Source organism: Centropristis striata, chromosome 9, assembly GCF_030273125.1.
Source record: "Centropristis striata isolate RG_2023a ecotype Rhode Island chromosome 9, C.striata_1.0, whole genome shotgun sequence".
Classification (NCBI taxonomy): domain Eukaryota; kingdom Metazoa; phylum Chordata; class Actinopteri; order Perciformes; family Serranidae; genus Centropristis; species Centropristis striata.
In genome coordinates this window covers 1278050-1295931 of record NC_081525.1, presented here as the reverse complement: position 1 = coordinate 1295931, position 17882 = coordinate 1278050, and the positions used below count along the sequence as shown (strand labels likewise).

General features: G+C 38.2%; 1 protein-coding gene across 1 annotated transcript in view; it reads left to right on the top strand.

Moving 5' to 3' along the window:
• Nucleotides 1-973: 973 nt before the first annotated feature.
• mast2 (microtubule associated serine/threonine kinase 2) overlaps nt 974-17882 on the top strand; it is a 258263-nt gene continuing 241354 nt past the window's right edge. Inside the window, exon 1 of the mRNA XM_059341171.1 lies at nt 974-2202. Within this exon, the coding sequence (XP_059197154.1) occupies nt 2119-2202 (84 nt within the window). The 5' untranslated portion in view covers nt 974-2118. The remainder of the gene's footprint in view (nt 2203-17882) is intronic.

The window sequence follows — 17882 nt, the reverse complement described above, 5'->3', positions numbered from 1 at the left end:
GTACCTTTATTTTGAACATGCTTAAAAAAACAAAGCAAACAGGTTAAAGCATACAGGCTTTATCACTAAGTGCAACAATGTAACAATTATAATAAAGAACAATAAAAGGAAAGCCTATTTGAAACATTGATGTCAATCTCAAGAAAAAAATTCTCAAACATGACATTTTTTAAAAGGAATAGGAAGAAGTAAACACTTATTTGTTCCTTCCCTTTTGTATATATATATATATATATATACATATATATATATATATATGTATATATCATGTCATGGAAAATATTTTTATTTATTGTTATTATTATTATTACTTTTTATTCATTTTTTTGTTTTGTTTTATTTGTTTGGACAAATATGATGATAACAACAAAAATAGCTGATAAGTGTTTAATTTAAGAGCTGATATCTGATGCCAAGTTTTATATACAATCCTCTAATATATATTAAATATATTGCAGTGGAAAAACAAGGACACGGTGAGTAAAATGTAAAAAGAGCAACAAAAAAAAAAAACGCCCTGACGCTTGACAATACTTTTATTTTGGTAAACCCAGCCGGATAAACACTTGTTCCTACCCATTTTGTAGTTTATATATAAAAATGGAAAATACTTTTATTTATTATTATTATTGTTCATTTTTTTCATGACATATTTTTTGACAAATATGATAACAACAAAAATAGCTGATAATAGTTTAATTTAAGAGCTGATATCTGATCCAATCCAATCCAATCCCCTTTATTTGTTTCGCACATTTAAACAACACAAACGTCTCCAAAGTGCTGTACATAAAATCAACAATAAAACAAACAATTCCATATACCAATCAGCAATAAATAATAAGTGTATAAATCTAAAATGATGCCATAAATAAAACAATACAATCAAACAGATAAACATAGTAAAATAAAATAAAAGACGCAGTTAAAAGTAGTAAAATAAATAAAATAAATAAAAGACACAGAGGACCACAAAACTCACGCAGTGTTAAAAGCCAAGGAATAAAAATGGGTCTTGAGACGAGACTTAAAACATCTCCAGTTTTATATACAATCCTATATTAAATATATTGAAGTGGAAAAACAAGGACACGGTGAGTAAAATGTAAAAAGAAAAAAAAACCCGCTGTGACACTTGTTCAAGTCGACGATGCTTTTATTTTGGTAAACCCAGCCGGATGCAGTATTGCCGTTGACGCTAGCTTGACGTCACCGTGACCGTGTCAGAGTCAGGAAGCGAGCCGAGCCAAACCGAGCCGAGCCCGGCTACAGTTAGACACAGAGCCGGGGACACCCACGGAGCTTCAGCCTCTTTTTAACCCGCTGATGGAGCAACATCTGCGGAGGACCAGAACCACCGGATGACCCCCGAGAAACACGGATAAACGGCGCCGGATCCAGGTGGGGGAACCTCCGGAGCTTCAACACCGGGAGGCAGCGCAGCTGTCATCCGTGTCCCGGTGCTGCTGGGCGGCTAGACGTCAGCACGCAGCCCGGCTAGACACGCTGCGGGGAGCTAGCTTAGCATCAACGGCTGCTCCAGAACTAACTGACAAGTTGTGTCGGAGAGCTGTAGTCACGGAGGAACCCAAATAAAAAATAAAAAAAAAATATGGAGCAGACCTGCCGTGCACACCGGGACTCGAACCTGTGACCGAGCGACCGTTACTACCCGCTGCCCGCTGCAGGTGATTGACAGCTCGCCACAACGGCTCCTCCAGATGTGCAGCAGCAGAAAGTGACTAGCTCCGAGCTCCGAGAGGCTAGCCGCAGCCTGCACCACTCACTGGCCGAGCACCAGGAATGGCTGGCGGGCTGGAGGAAGCTCCTGAGCGGCCTGGAGGAAGCTCCTGAGCGGCCTGGAGGAAGCTCCTGAGCGGCCTGGAGGAAGCTCCTGAGCGGCCTGGAGGAAGCTCCTGAGCGGACTCAAGCTGCACCAACAGTCGGTGGATTTCTTTCTGCAGCAGCTGACACGTTGCTAGCCAGCTGACTGACATTACTGAGAGGATCCAGACACACTAACCGGGCTGTCAACCCCTACCCCTACACACACACACACACACACACACACACACACACGCACACACACACGCATAAGGAGTGTGTCTGCAGTGGAAGATGAAGAGGACAGAAAATAAAAACAAGAGGAAACTGTGTAACATGGAGCAGCAGGAGAGCAGAGCAGCAGCAGAGAAAGATGCGGTGAGTGCTGTTTTTATTTGTTATTATTTGTATTTGTGGGTTTATTATTATTTGTGCTGTTAGTGTGTTTGCAGGACAACAAACACAAAGTGTATGAACACACTAAACCCTAACACACACATGCACAACCTCACTGAAATGATCTGAGTTCATGTTGGTTTGAGCTCAGTCAACATGCTCAGCTTCACACAGCATCTCCCTTTATCAAAATTATTATTTTTTAGCATCTTTCATGCAGGTTAGTGCAGTTCAAAGTGCTTCACAGCTGATTGGAATGCCTGAAAAACATCTAGACCATAAAAATAATATTTAAAAAAAAGGTAAAAACAATTTAAGAATTAGAGACCAATGCACACGACTCATACGTATGTAATAAAAAAAACACTTATAAGAGGAGGAAAATAAAACAAGTGGAAACTGTAACATGGAGCAGCAGCAGAGAAAGATGCGGTGAGTGCTGTTTTTATTTGTATTTGTGGGTTTATTATTATTGTGTTGTTAGTGTGTTTGCAGGACAACAAACACAAAGTGTATGAACACACTAGATCCTAACACACACATGCAGAACCTCACTGAAATGATCTGAATCCAGTCAACATGCTCAGCTTTGCATCTTGGCACATCTGCTGTAATCAAACTTAATTTGTGCAGCATCTTTCATGCAGGTTAATGCAATTCAAAGTGCTTCACAGCTGATTGGCATGCCTGAAAAATATCTAGACAATTAAAATAATTTAAAAAAAGAATAAAACAGTTTAACAACTAGAGACCAATGCACACGACTCATACAAATGTAATAAAAAAACACTTTTCAGAAGAAAAAATTGAAGGAAATAAAAACTGGACTAAAGAATTATATAAAAAGACAAAGCAAAAATAAAACAAATGATGACAATAAAGTACAATAATTGACTAGACTAAAAAAAATGTAAATTTAATACAGAATGATGAAATAAAGTTGATAAAAATAAAATAAAAATATAAAATTGCAATAAATAAATAAAAATGACTGTAACATATGACAACATAAATACTCTAAAATAAGTCAATAAAATAATACAAATAATGTCTATAAACAATTCCTATTTAAAAGATTATCTGAATACGTAGAAGTTTCTTTTAAAAGATTATAAGACATTTTTATTAATGGTTAAAAAAACACAATGCTTTTATTTCCATGTAAAGAGTGGGTTTCTATCTGATTTCAAGAAATATAATAATTTGTCTCCCTGAATCTTTAATAAGAATTATTTAGGCAAGAAACGGTTTAATTTGTGTGTGTGTTGATAACATTACATGCAGTTTATATATGGTGTTGAATAACTTATATATTTGCCGCTTTATGTGCAAAACTGAATGCATCAGTTAAATGAATTACACTGAGACTGTCACATTATTTGTTAACAGTTTCTCTTCACACTTTCTGCAGCCTGTTTGCATACTGTCTGTCTGTCTGTCTGTCTTTCTGTGACATATTTGTTTAGATTCAGTTTCTGCACATTGTGCAGCTCGGTTCCTGCAGCTCTTTTCTTCTGCTGAACTGTAATCTCTGTGATCAAATCCTGGTATCATTTCTGTGATTGACAGAGTGAAAATGTCACAGTTGGCTTCAGAAATGACCAAACTGACTCTGTGGCTATGCCTGTGGACGCTGAGCTCTGGTTTCTGTGTCCAGGTGTGTGTGTGTGTGTCTGAATGATCAGCTGGTTGCTAGGTGAAGTGTATGTAAAGTGGGCCAGTGGGGGAAGGTGTGAAGTTCACCGTGACACTAATCTGAGTCTGACAACGAGCCCAGATGAAGGTTTGTTGTGACTCTGCTGCTGTTAGAGGAGGAGGAGGAGGAGGCAGCCTGCAGGGCTACCAGTCTGTACTAGGGTTAGGGTCACTATACTAACATGTTCAACTCCATACCGATACTCAGGGAAATATTTGATACTCGATACCATTTTCGATTAGCCTGGGTATACCCAGACTGCCTTGCGCGCTCGAATTTAATTTCGAACCTCCAGGCGGTCTGGAAACTAAACCAGTTTCGTAGCTCTGTTTTAGGATCCAATCACAGAGCGGGGAGGGACGGTGAGACGATGACGCGTACTACTCGGCAGACGGAAGCTTGTAGTTTTCCGGATCCAACATGGCTGCTGCAGACGCGAAACTCTCTTTAACTGTAGATGGTGTTTTAAATAGTTTAGAGCGAAAGTTGAAAGGCGAAAGGTCTCTTGGCGGCTCCGCTGAGATCACCGGCGTTATGGTAGTGGGGCTATTAGCGTCGCTAGCGGCTATTAGCGCCACTCGCGGCTAATAGCTATTAGCGTCGCTAGCGGCTAATAGCCCCGCTACCGCGGACAGCGGAGCCCCCAGAGACCTGCAGCAGCTTGTTTATTGCCCATAAAATCAGTGGATGTGTGGCTGAATGACATGAGGGGGAATAAAGCGTGAAAATAAATAATCTTGCAGAAAGCGAGAACTGGAGAAGCAAAGCAGCAGCAACACTCTCTCACAGACACACACACAACAAACATCCATCTCTGTTGCTCTACTACGTCATCTGGTATAACTGATCTGATTGGCTAAGAGCTACCTACAGACGCTTTGATAGACATTCTAAGCGTCCAATAAACAGCTCCGGAGGATCGTAAACCACACCTCCTCTACGGAGAAATAAACAGCAGGTGTTCGATACCACAAGGATAAAAACAAAGACCCCAAAATTGATCAGAAATATTTTGATTAACAAGAAAAATGCAACATGTAAAAATGAACAGAACCACAGGTTAAATACTTATAATAAAAAACAAGTTGTGTAAAAAGAAACTGCAACTATGATAACAAGCTTCAGGTCTGAGGTAGGGTTTTTCAAAAGTATCAATACTCAAAAAAAGTAAAACTAAATACTAAAACGTTGTATCTGTGTCTTTTTGAAGTAATTCAGTTTTTTTTTCTGTCATTTTGTGTATTTTTTCGTAATTCTGTGTCTTTTTTTGTCATTTTGTGTCTTTTTGAAGTAATTTATTGTTTTTTCAGTCATTTTGTGTATTTTTGGGTAATTTTGATACTGCCTCCAGCGGCCTCCAGGTAATTTGAGTTTGAGACCCCTGCATTTATTAAGTGCTTTAAAAGATACAATTCTGATATATTTAATGATGCACCGACTGATTTAGGGCTGTCACAGCCTAAAGTTTGTAACACTTGATGTTTCACTTTCATCGCCATATGTTTGGTAGACATTTTTCGACCCTAATGGGCCAAGAAACAGTTGGAATACACACATTATTTTCCACTTTTGTTAACATTGTCAGTGGTCGTGGCCTTGATCTACACACTCTACTTTTTGAGTGTGCTTGAAAAAGGAAACCAGGCTTAATCCTAGATTTTATTCTTCTGTTTCTTCCGAGTTTTGGTCTCACATACACTAAAAAGGTATCAAATCGACCGGCTCGGCCATGACAAGTGTGCTAAGACTTTTCTAAGGGTTTCACCAAACGGTTTTCAAATTATTCAGCAAAAACACGCCAAAAAATCCACCCCAATGTTACCCTATGGAGAGGTTAGAGTGGATGACATCATCGCTAGAGTACAGAGGGAGAGAAAAATCTGTCAAAAAATAAATTTGGAAACTGCTCGAGGTCGCAGATACCACTCTACAGAAATAATTTATACATAGAAATGTAGATTGAGTTAAAAAGGCAGGAACATTTCTGGAGAAAAGCAGAGCTACCGGTTTCTTCTGATCGCTCTAAAAAAACTATTTCTTCATTTTTCTTCACAAAACACATATGTAGACGTTCAGGAAGAACTGAGGATGCTCAAAGTGAAGAACTGAGGATGCTCAAAGTGAAGAACTGAGGATGCTCAAAGTGAAGAACTGAGGATGCTCAAAGTGAAGTTGGATCAATAATAGGAGCTACGGTTTGGACTAAAATGCTTTCTTTTCAAGGGTAATTTTCACCTGTTTTTTCTCTCCCTGTCAGTGGCCTCACAGGAGTTGCAGTTGATTTCAGTTGATTGCTCTGCTCTGATTGGTGGCTGCCACCTGGCAACCTGGTTGCTTAGCTACCAAAGCCTAAAGAAACTGTGATATCTCAGTAGTTTGTTTCATAGTTGTGTTACATTACAAATCATGATCTCTGCATTAACTCTGTTGATTTATTCTAACTCGATAAGAAAAAGGACGACATAAAATCAGTCGTTTTAAGACTAATTATCTTCAGCAGAGAGACACTGCAGTTATCATTAAAGGGACGATGCTGCAGCTTAATGCTCTCAGACACATTATACAGTTATTGTGCAGCTGTTTGAAGTATTACTCCACTAATAAGTACAAGAAAAAACCCTGAAATAGCCGTTAAAATAGCCGGATGTCTTGTAAGATTTTAACAAGATGTTGTGCTAGGGTCGTGTCAGGGAACAGCTTATTAGTTTTCAAGTCCTTATGTGGATCCAGGGACTCTTTAAAGAATCATTTTCATGTGTGAGAATAACACATTTGGAGCCTCAGTGGACGAGTTTTCTCATTCTTCTCTCATTCATTCAGCCTGCAGAGACTTGAAACTTGCTTGACTTCAATAATCCATAACAGTGAACATCACGTCTGCTTTAACTCATTGTTGCGAGATAATGAAAAGCAGATTTTTTTCTTTAAATGATTCAAGTCTCTGCATGTTGATGCTCACGCTGGACTGAAATGAGTCAAAATCAATGGCTGCTGATATAAAACACATTCAGCTCCAACAGGCCAACACTGGGCTTGATAGAAACATTTCATTTCTGCTCAAAGATCCAGATTGATTCAGTTCTTAACCCTTTGATGCACAACGTGGGTCCAAAATGACCCGCATTCATTCATTCCCCATGTTATTTAATGCTGCTGTGTGTTTCTGTGCTCTATCTTTTAATATCAACTTATTTTATGATTGAATATTCCAAGTATTCTTTAAATATCTTGTTTTTGATAACAGCAGATCGTTATTTCCATTTTGCGTCTCATATTTTATGAAGAAAAAACGTGTTTGTATTATTAAATGGCTAACTACTTGGCTAAGTAGCTTGCTAAGCTAACTACTTAGCCGAAAAGTTAGCTAAGTAGTTAGCTTAACAAGCTACTTAGCTAAATACTTAGCCAAGAAGTTAGCCAAGTAGTTAGCTTAACAAGCTACTTAGCTAAATACTTAGTCAAGAAGTTAGCTAAGTAGTTAGCTTAGCAAGCTACTTAGCTAAATACTTAGCCAAGAAGTTAGCTATGTAGTTAGCTAAGTAGATAGCTTAACAAGCTAATTAGCTAAATACTTAGTCAAGAAGTTAGCTAAGTAGTTAGCTTAATGGGCTACTTTGCTAAATACTTAGCCAAGAAGATAGCTAAGTAGTAAGCTTAACAAGCTAATTAGCTGAATACTTAGCCAAGAAGTTAGCTAAATAGTTAGCTTAGCAAGCTACTTAGCTAAATACTTAGCCAAGAAGTTAGTTAAGTAGTTAGCTTAGCAAGCTACTTAGCTAAATACTTAGCCAAGAAGTTAGCTAAGTAGTTAGCTTAACAAGCTACTTATCTAAAAAAAAAAAATGGATATGGGTAATTTTTGACCCATGTTGTGCATTAGAAGAGTAGTGACACAAAAAGGGATTTTATTCAAAAATGAATAAAGGAAAACAAAAATTAAGATATATGACGATCAAAAACAATCTAATTGAGGAAAACCTGGAATACTGAATGATGAAAATAATTTACGGCAAAGATATAGCACATAAAAACTCCATGTATGTATGTATTTAAGGGTTAATAATAATAAGAGCTGCTTCCAGAGATGAAGTCATGGCTGCAGCTCATAACTTCACATTAGTGCATGAAGTCATGTTTCTCACTGATATGACAGTCTGTCACGCAATATGACCGCACCACCCGGCTATTGGGATATTATGTGGTATAATTAATAAGATTTATCCTCTGCTGTGGTGTTTTATAGCCATTTTTCAGTGTTTTATCCCCAGTTCTGTGTCCCTGGATGAACCCAGCAGGGAGACTCAGTGTCTCTGAGGTGTTGAGCTGCATGCTGTCATGTTTCTGAGCTGCTGCTGCTGGTTTTTCTCTGTTTTTGTCTAAACCAGTATGAGGTGGAGGGCCAGACGGGGCGTTTCCCCCCACTGTAACCTCTCTACCTATTGCTTCCACTGAGGAATGCTGGGTAATGAATCACCTCCCTGTAGTGGTGCTGTGATCCTTCCACAGGTTGTCTGCCTGGTTTAACTGTGAATTTGTGAACTTTTTGTGAATTGTGTAACAGCAGGATTACGACATCTGATCAGTTTACGATTATTTTATATTACCTATTAATCTGTTGAGTGTGTTTTCAATAAAAAAACAGCCACAGGAGACGTTTCTCTTGGCTTCGTCCAACCGATGATAGGAAACAGAGAATCTCTCTGTTTTACCGGCTGAAACAGAGATGATTGGCATATTTTGGTGATGACTTGAATGATTAACCAGCTGGAAGTTGTTGCTGATAAACTTTCTGCATGTTTTCCAACGGTTTTTACACTAAACAGGAAGTCAGGTCTGTGCCAGCTGGCTGAACCGTCCTCTGTATTATGACGCTCCGGCAAATTCAAAAGAGACGAAGGGTGCTGAATCCAACTTGTATAATAGTTTTCACACATAGCTTATACCTGGGTGGGCCGCTGAGTTATGTACAGCAGATACATGTCAACATTTATTGTTTTTGGTTTTGTTTTTTACGACAAAACTGATTATCTTCCCTCAATCTATCGCACGTTTTCTGTGGTCAACATAGAAAGAGTTAGACTTATATTTGGCAATACAAACGAACAGAATAGTCTTTATTGTTATTACACAGTGTACAACAAAATTCTGGATGTTCTGTATCATAACCCTGTCCACTCACCACCGGGGTCCCTCAAGGCTCTGTCCTTGGTCCGCTCCTTTTCTCGGTTTACACCAACTTGCTCAGCTCCCTCATCCACTCGTATGGTTTCTCCTACCATCGCTATGCCGACGACACCCAGCTAATCCTCTCATTCCCCCAGTCTGAAACACAGACAGCAGCTCGTATCTCTGCATGTCTGACCGACATCTCAGTGGATCCTCACACCTCCTCAACCTCAACCTGGGAAAGACTGAGCTACTTTACCTCCCAGGGAAGGGCTCTGACCTCTGACCTCCACATCACTGTCCAGAACTCAGTGGTTCCTTCACAGAAACCCCTAAAAACCTTGTTGAGACTCTCGACAACCAACTGTCCCTCAATGCAAACATCACCGCCACCACCAGATCCTGCAGGTTCTTGCTGCAGAACATCAGAATCTGCCCATTTCTCACCCAGAAGGCAGCTCAGGTCCAGGTCCAGGTCCTGGTCCTGGTCCTTGTCCTTGTCCTGGTCCTGGTCCAGGTGCATTTGTCATCTTTTAGCTGGGAAAATGTGTCATCAGTCTGACTGTGGATGCTGCCGTCACTGTCTGCAGACAGCAGCAGGAACGGTGGTGCCACTAGATGTTTTAAACACACTGGATCCATCGGTACCGGTCCGGTTCTGTGTTGGGCTTCATATGAAACCAGTCCAGCTCTAAACCCAGTATAATCTGTACGTCACGTCTGCAGGTTGCTGCCTGTAAACAGCCTGAGTAAACATCTGATGTTTGACTTACCTTTAATTACAGTTACATTTTTACAGAGTTCTGACCTGGAGGCAGACTCACAATCAAGTCTGACTCGTCTGACACACACACACACACACACACACACACACACACACACACACACACACACACACAGTTCGTGTCACATGAACAGCAGATTTTAGCTGCTCACAGTTACATCAGTGTGAAACTCGTGCTGTCATCGTTATTTCCTAACATGAGTGTGTTAATATGTTGCCAGGGACAGAGCCCAAACACACACACACACACACACACGCACACACACACACACACACACACACACACAACACATACACAACATGCAGTGCAATCAAGGAATCGGTCATTGTTTGTTTCCAACAATAGAAGAAACATCAGATGTGACTCTGTGTTTATTCTGCTCTGATTAAAATGAGCCAGACAGGAAAGTTTCAGGATGTTTCATTTGTAGCAGTGAAAGAAATCATTCTCATTAGGTTCTATGCAAGGTTCAAAGTATAATAAAAGAAAGATTTTACACCCGATCCAGGCCAAATATTACATCTATGCATGCTAATATATCCAAGAAGAAAACAAACCAAATATGTGTAAAAATAGATCATTTTTGATTGTTTTTTTTTCACAAATTGACCATTTTTCAGTAAGAAATATTTATTGAAACATGCATGTTTGTAATAGATGGATATAGATAGATAGTTGATTTATTGTTTGATTGCTTGTCATTATTAAGTTTTTGTTAAACATTATACATTTTTGGTGATTGGAACAATGAAACTATGAAAATCTTTAGAATAATTTTTTCCCCAATAATTCTTTTTTCAGTTTTTAGTCAGATTTGTCCAAAAATGTTGAAACAAATGATGTCAAATGTCCCTCCTGTCCCAGTCTGGTGTGTGTCCTGGGTCCTGAGCCGTCCCAGTTCCACCAGTCACATGTTCTCTCTGACACGGTTAACTGGGAGCAGTAAAAGCATTGCTGCCACTAAAGACAATAAACAGAGTGAGACGATGTTCCTGCAGAGGCCTGCTGGTATTTATTAGAGTGGTGTGAACGCAGCGCTCACTCTTTACTGCAGCATGAAGTTAGCTGAGCTGAGTCCACTTTAAACTCAACACAGTGAAGAACCATGCAGCGCTGTGACTGAAAACGCTCCTTTGATTACCTTATTTGGAGATGAATTTGCATCTTTTAAGTAATTTTGTGTCTTTTTTTAGTAATTTTGTGTCTTTTTCTAATAATTTTGTGTCTTTTTTTAAGTAATTTTGTGTCTTTTTTTAGTAATTTTGTGTCTTTTTCTAATAATTTTGTGTCTTCTTTTAGTAATTTTCTGTATTTTTTGGGTCATTTTGTGTCTCTTTTTTAGTAATTTTGTGTCTTCTTTGGTCATTTTTTGTCTTTTTCTGTCATTTTGTGTCTTTTTTTTTAGTAATTTTGTGTCTTTTTTTTAGTAATTTTGTGTCTTTTTTTTTAGTAATTTTGTGTCTTTTTCTAATCATTTTGTATCTTTTTTTAGTCATTTTGTCTCTTCTAATAATTTTGTGTCTTTTTTTTAGTCATTTTGTGTCTTTTTCTAATAATTTTGTGTCTTCTTTTAGTAATTTTCTGTATTTTTTGGGTCATTTTGTGTCTCTTTTGTCTTTTTCTGTCATTTTGTGTCTCTTTCTTTTAGTAATTTTGTGTCTTCTTTTAGTAATTTCGTGTCCCTTTTTTTGTAATTTTGTGTCTTCTTTGGTCATTTTGTGTCTTTTTTTGTCATTTTGTATAGTTTTTTAAGTAATTATTTTCTGTCTGTTTTTAGTAAATACTGCAGCATGAAGTTAGCTGAGCTGAGTCACTTTAAACTCAACACATTTAAGAACGATGCAGCGCTATTTGACTGAAAACACTCTGAAAAGCTGCCTTTGATGACCTTATTTGGAGATGAATTTGTGTCTTTTTTTAGTAATTTTGTGTCTTTTTTTAGTAATTTTGTGTCTTTTTCTAATCATTTTGTGTCTTTTTTAGTCATTTTGTGTCTTTTTTTTAAAGTAATTTTGTGTCTTTTTTTTTAGTAATTTTTTGTCTTTTTCTAATAATTTTGTGTCTTCTTTTAGTAATTTTCTGTATTTTTTGGGTCATTTTGTGTCTCTTTTTTAGTAATTTTGTGTCTTCTTTGGTCATTTTGTGTCTTTTTTGTCATTTTGTATAGTTTTTTTAAGTAATTTAGTTTTTTTCTGTCATTTTGTGTCTTTTTTTTGTAATTTTGTGTCTTTTTGGTCATTTTATGTCTTTTTTTTGTAATTTTGTGTCTTTTTTTTAGTAAATACTGCAGCATGAAGTTAGCTGAGCCGAGTCCACTTTAAACTCAACACAGTAAAGAACGATGCAGCGCTGTTTGACTGAAAACGCTCTGATTTACGTCTTTTTCTAATAATTTTGTGTCTTTTTTTTTGTAATTTTGTGTATTTTTTGGGTCATTTTGTGTCTTTTTAAAGTAATTTAGTGTTTTTTTTGTCATTTTATGTCTTTTTTTAAGTAATTTAGTTTTTTTCTGTCATTTTGTGTCTTTTTTTTGGTAATTTTGTGTTGTTTTTTGGTCATTTTGTGTCTTTCAAGTAATTTAGTGATTTTTTTGGGTAATTTTGTGTCTTTTTTAAGTAATTATTTTCTGTCACTTTCTGTCTGTTTTGAGTAAATACTGCAGCATGAAGTTAGCTGGGCTGAGTCACTTTAAACTCAACACAGTAAAGAACGATGCAGCGCTGTTTGACTGAAAACGCTGTGAAAAGCTGCCTTTGTTGACCTTATTTGGAGATGAATTTGCATCTCTCTGCTCATTGTCCTCTTGTGTTTTCTCTAGTGACTTTTTATTCTCGGCCCTTCCCTTTATTCTTCCATGCAGGAGGCAGTTTCCTGAGGTCAGGGTTGGGCTTTTAACCGCACTATTTAAATCTGTAGCATTTGTAGCTAAACCATAAAGGGAAAGCTGTTTCAGCAGAAGTTTTCCAATAAACATGTGGTCCTGGACATCTTCTTAGATCAGACGTGGCCTAATTAAGGTCTCATTTTGTTCTATTTATACAGTATTTTATGACACTGAAATGATGTAATATTGCCTCAGATGTTACCTGTGTTTAGATCTGTCACCATAAGACATTTTTTAGGACGATATATTTTCCCCGAAACTATCACAATAAACAAAAGTATTGTTGTATCGATGTCGTTTTAGTTTTAAAACCATATTAGAGCATAATAAGTTCATCCTTTTCCACAGCAGTGAATTTTTAAATCTCCAGAATATTTAACATTGGGATTGAAATGTGGAAAAGAAATATTAAAATATCCTAGATAAATAAAACATAAATAAATAAACTACAACCAAAACAAATAAAATCGACTTTCAGACTGTTACAGCTGGAATGGCTGCTTGGGAAATATAGGTTTTTTTTGGCTGTCAAACATTTGCAGCTTTACTTTAAAAACAACACAAAAAAGCAAAAATGTAAACAACAATATATTGAGTCCAGAGAAAAACTATCATGTCCATTTTTATATATATTGAACGATAAGTCGATATAGTAATTATAGAGACAGGCCTACTCACCGTGTTTATATTCTATATGTGCAATTAACAAAAATATTTCAGTTTTGTAAAGTGGAACATAAGTCTTCATACTGCTCTCTCTCTCTCTCTCGCTCTCTCTCTCTCTCTCTCTCTCTCGCTGTCTCTCTCGCTCTCTCTCTCTCTCTCGCTCGCTCTCTCTCTCTCTCGCTGTCTCTCTCTCTCTCTCTCGCTCGCGCTCTCTCTCTCTCTCTCTCGCGCTCTCTCTCTCTCGCTGTCTCTCTCTCTCTCTCTCTCTCGCTGTCTCTCTCGCTCTCTCTCTCTCGCTCTCTCTCTCGCTCTCTCTCTCTCTCTCTCTCGCTGTCTCTCTCTCGCTCTCTCTCTCTCTCTCTCACTCTCTCTCTCTCGCTCTCTCTCTCTCACTCTCTCTCTCGCTCTCTCTCTCTCTCTCTCTCTCTCGCTGTCTCTCTCTCTCTCTCTCTCTCTCTCTCTCTCGCTCTCTCTCTCTCTCTCGCTGTCTTTCTCGCTCTCTCACGCTCTTGCTCTCTCTCGCTCTCTCTCTCTCGCTCTCTCTCTCTCTCTCGCTTTCTCTCTCGCTCTCTCTCTCTCTCGCTGTCTCTCTCTCTCTCGCTCTCTCTCTCTCTCTCGCTCTCTCTCTCTCTCGCTGTCTCTCTCGCTCTCTCTCTCTCTCTCTCGCTGTCTCTCTCACTCTCTCTCTCGCTCTCTCTCTCTCGCTCTCTCTCTCTCGCTGTCTCTCTCTCTCTCTCTCTCTCTCGCTCTCTCTCTCTCTCGCTGTCTCTCTCGCTCTCTCTCTCTCTCTCGCTCTCTCTCTCTCTCGCTGTCTCTCTCGCTCTCTCTCTCTCTCTCTCTCTCTCTCGCGCTCTCTCTCTCTCTCGCTCTCTCTCTCTCTCTCTCTCTCTGTCTCTGTCTCTGTCTCTCTCTCTCTCTCTCTCTCTCTGTTCTGGTGGTGTTATTGGAATCATTCATGTGTTTATTGGCATGTTGTTGTGCAGACTGTGTGGCATCCTCCCACTCATGTGAATGTGGTTGGTGCAGCAGCTGAGACCCAGAGAATACCCTGCAACCAGTTAAGTTAAAAGTTAGGATGAGAAACGTAACCAGACGTTACACTGGTGGCTGATAATCTGAGATCAGACTGGCAGACAGTCGATGGAGCAAGAACCTTGTTTAGTGTTTGGCTGTTTATGGAGCAACTGTGGTGAGGGACCAAGCGTTGCCATGACAACATTTCTAGAGCTCTACACCCCGCCATGAGGGAGCACAAAATATTAATCGTCATGTATTCGATTAGCGGTGAACTGCTCTTAAAGTTGTGATTTAATAGCAGTTGTTTTTAAAAGTAATTTAGTGTTTTTTTCAGTCATTTTGGGTCTTTTTTTGTAATTTTGTGTCTATTTCTAAAAAAAATGTCTTTCTTTTTAATTTTGTGTCTTTTTTGGGTCATTTTGTGTCTTTTTTTGTAATTTTGTGTCTTTTTTTTAATAATTTTGTGTCTTCTTTTGGTAATTTTCTGTCTTTTTTTTAGAAATTTTATACAGTTGGCTCAGTGAAATGGGCTAATTGATCGGCGAACGCACGCACGTATCGGCCGATCACGATACAAGTAGAAAAACGCAAATATTGGCCGGACGATATATCGGTCAGCCTCTAGTATAAAACCGTATCGTGGAGCCTCTGGTGACTCACATCTCTATTATATTCACAACATAAAGTAACACAAGTGGACCCACATCGTCGCACAACCCTACGCTAATCGCTGCTAAATGCTACCTATGCTACCTAATGCTACGCTAAATGCAGCCTAGACGCTGGAGGTTGCACTAGTCTTAACACTTGCTGCTGGTTTCCCTGCAGGTGAACCAGGTGTGCAGGTGTAGACTCTGTCTGAGTGAAACACAATAAAAGCATGCAGTGATTAGGGGTGTGCCATATCGTATCGTTCACGATAATATCGGTATTTTTTTTTTATGGTTAAAAAAAATGCATATCATGATATTGTCAACGTTCCTACTTCTTGATGTAGTGGCGTAAGGTTGAGTGTCTGTCACCAGTCAGTCAAGCTTTCAAAATAAGAGCACAGTGTTTTAAGAGAATCCACCACAGAATTTACAAGAAGATTGTCGAAATAAGATAGCTCAAATAAAACATACAAGAACCTTTATTCTCCTTTACAAAATGTCATTAAAATATGCCCCCGGAACCCCTAAATGGTTATTTTTTATTATAAATATAAAATTATATTAGTATTAAGAGTCAAGAGTAATTTTTTTGTACTTGGCAACTGTTGAGATTTGCACTTCAAACTACATTTTAGATTTTTATTTATTTATACAGACTAAAAAAAAAATCATATTTTCTATATCTTTTCAAGTATTTCCTAATATCGTCTAGAATATCGTTATCGCAAAAATAGCCTGCAATATCGTGATATTCTTTTAGAGGCATATCGCCCAGCCCTAGCAGTGATTTCCCTGCAGCTGAGTGTGTAGATGAGCAGGGAGATGGAGGATAATCTGTTCCACTCAGGAGAGAGATGTTCCCACTGAAGCCCACCAGTGGGATCAGGCTAATTAGAGCAGACTGGGAGTAGACTGAGCCCTGCAGCAGATTAACACTGTACAGTAGAGTAGAGTAGAGGGTTAATGGGGGTGGGAGAGTCCGCCTGCAGGCTGCATGCTCCAGATCTGTGCAGAAACGTTCAGAAAAAGGCTTGTAGAGACGTGAAGCTGTGCTCCATTTCCACCTTTTTTCAGTGAATCATTGATCTGTGAGCTCCGTTACCTCCGTGTGACGAACAAAAGGAAGTAATAATCCAGCTGAGTGGGTGAAAAAAGATGAAGCAGAAGGTGGAGTGTGTTATTTTGTGCAGCTGGTGTTCCTGTCGGAGGAACCTGAGCCTGGAGGCTCGCTGTCTGACAGGATGAGAAGCTGCAGAAACCCTCGCTGATGTCTCAAGCCTCTTATCTAAACATTTCATACTTCTACATCAGCTCTCTCACTTATTTGGCTCCTCAGTTTATGTGATCAGCTCCCTCCTGCATTCACTGGATTCCAGCTGCAGCTTACTCAGGCTTTAGGTCACAGGAGAGGAGCGGGGTTTTTTTAGTCATTTTGTGTCTTGTTATAGTGATTTAGTGTTTTTTTCAGTCATTTTGTGTCTTTTTTTTGTCATATTGTGTCTTTTTTGGGTCATTTTGTGTCTTTTTTAAGTAATTTAGTTTTTTTTTCAGTCATTTTGTGTCTTTTTTTGTCATATTGTGTCTTTTTTGGGTCATTTTGTGTCTTTTTTAAGTAATTTAGTTTTTTTCTGTCATATTGTGTCTTTTTTTTAGTCATTTTGTGTCTTTTTTGGTCATTTTGTGTCTTTTATTAAGTTATTTATTTTTTTCTGTCATTTTGTGTCTTTTTTTAAAAGTAATTGTGTGTCTTCTTTTGGTCATTTTGTGTCTTTTTTAAAGTAATTTAGTTTTTTTTGTCATTTTGTGTTTTTGGTCATTTTGTGTTTGTGTTTTGGATAATTTTGTGTCTTTTTTGTAATTTTGTGTCTTTAAAGTAATTTAGTTTTTTTCTGTCATTTTGTGTATTTTTTTAGTAATTTTGTGTCTTTTTTAGGTCATTTTGTGTCTTTTTTAAGTAATTTTGTGTCTTTTTTTAGGTCATTTTGTGTCTTTTTTTTTTTAGGTCATTTTGTGTCTTTTTTTTTAGGTCATTTTGTGTCTTTTTTTAAAAGTAATTTTGTGTCTTTTTTCTGTCATTTTGTGTCTTCTTTTTTTGGTAATTTTGTGTCTTTTTTTTTGGTCATTTTGTGTCTTCTGTCATTTTGTGTCTTTTTTAGTCATTTTGTGTCTGTTTTTGGTCATTTTATGTCTTTTTTAAGTATTTTTTTCTGTAATTTTCTGTCTTTTTTTAGTAAATTCTGCAGCATGAAGTTAGCTAAGCTGAGTCCACTTTAAACTCAACACATTAAAGAAGGATGCAGCGCTGCTGGACTGAAAACGCTGTGAAACGCTGTGAAACGCTGCCTCTGTTGACCTTATTTGGAGATGAGTTTGCGTGGAGCGTGTTGCTGCAGATTGAGGTCTTGTTGTTCCGCTGTTTAAATCTCTGATCACCAGGATGAGTCACGGCTGATGTCCTCATCATCAAATTAGTCCCAGGCTGTGTGTGACAGTGTGTGTTTCTCCCCAAAATCAAAATAATACAAATAGGATTCTGTATTCTGTCGTCTCTTGACATTCACTAATTGTGTTTAGAGACTTTCTGAAAGTGGAAACAGACAACTTTTCCCTCCTTGTGCTTCCAAGCTGTGTTATTGTTGGTGCTGCTGGAGCCAAGAAGAACCTGGATGCTGTTTACTGCATCAACCAACAACACAAGTCTCCATAAAGAAACATACAGTCATGGAAATAATTATTAGACCATTTTATTCTTCAGTTTCCTCTTCATTTTAATACCTGGTTCAACTAAAGGTTCA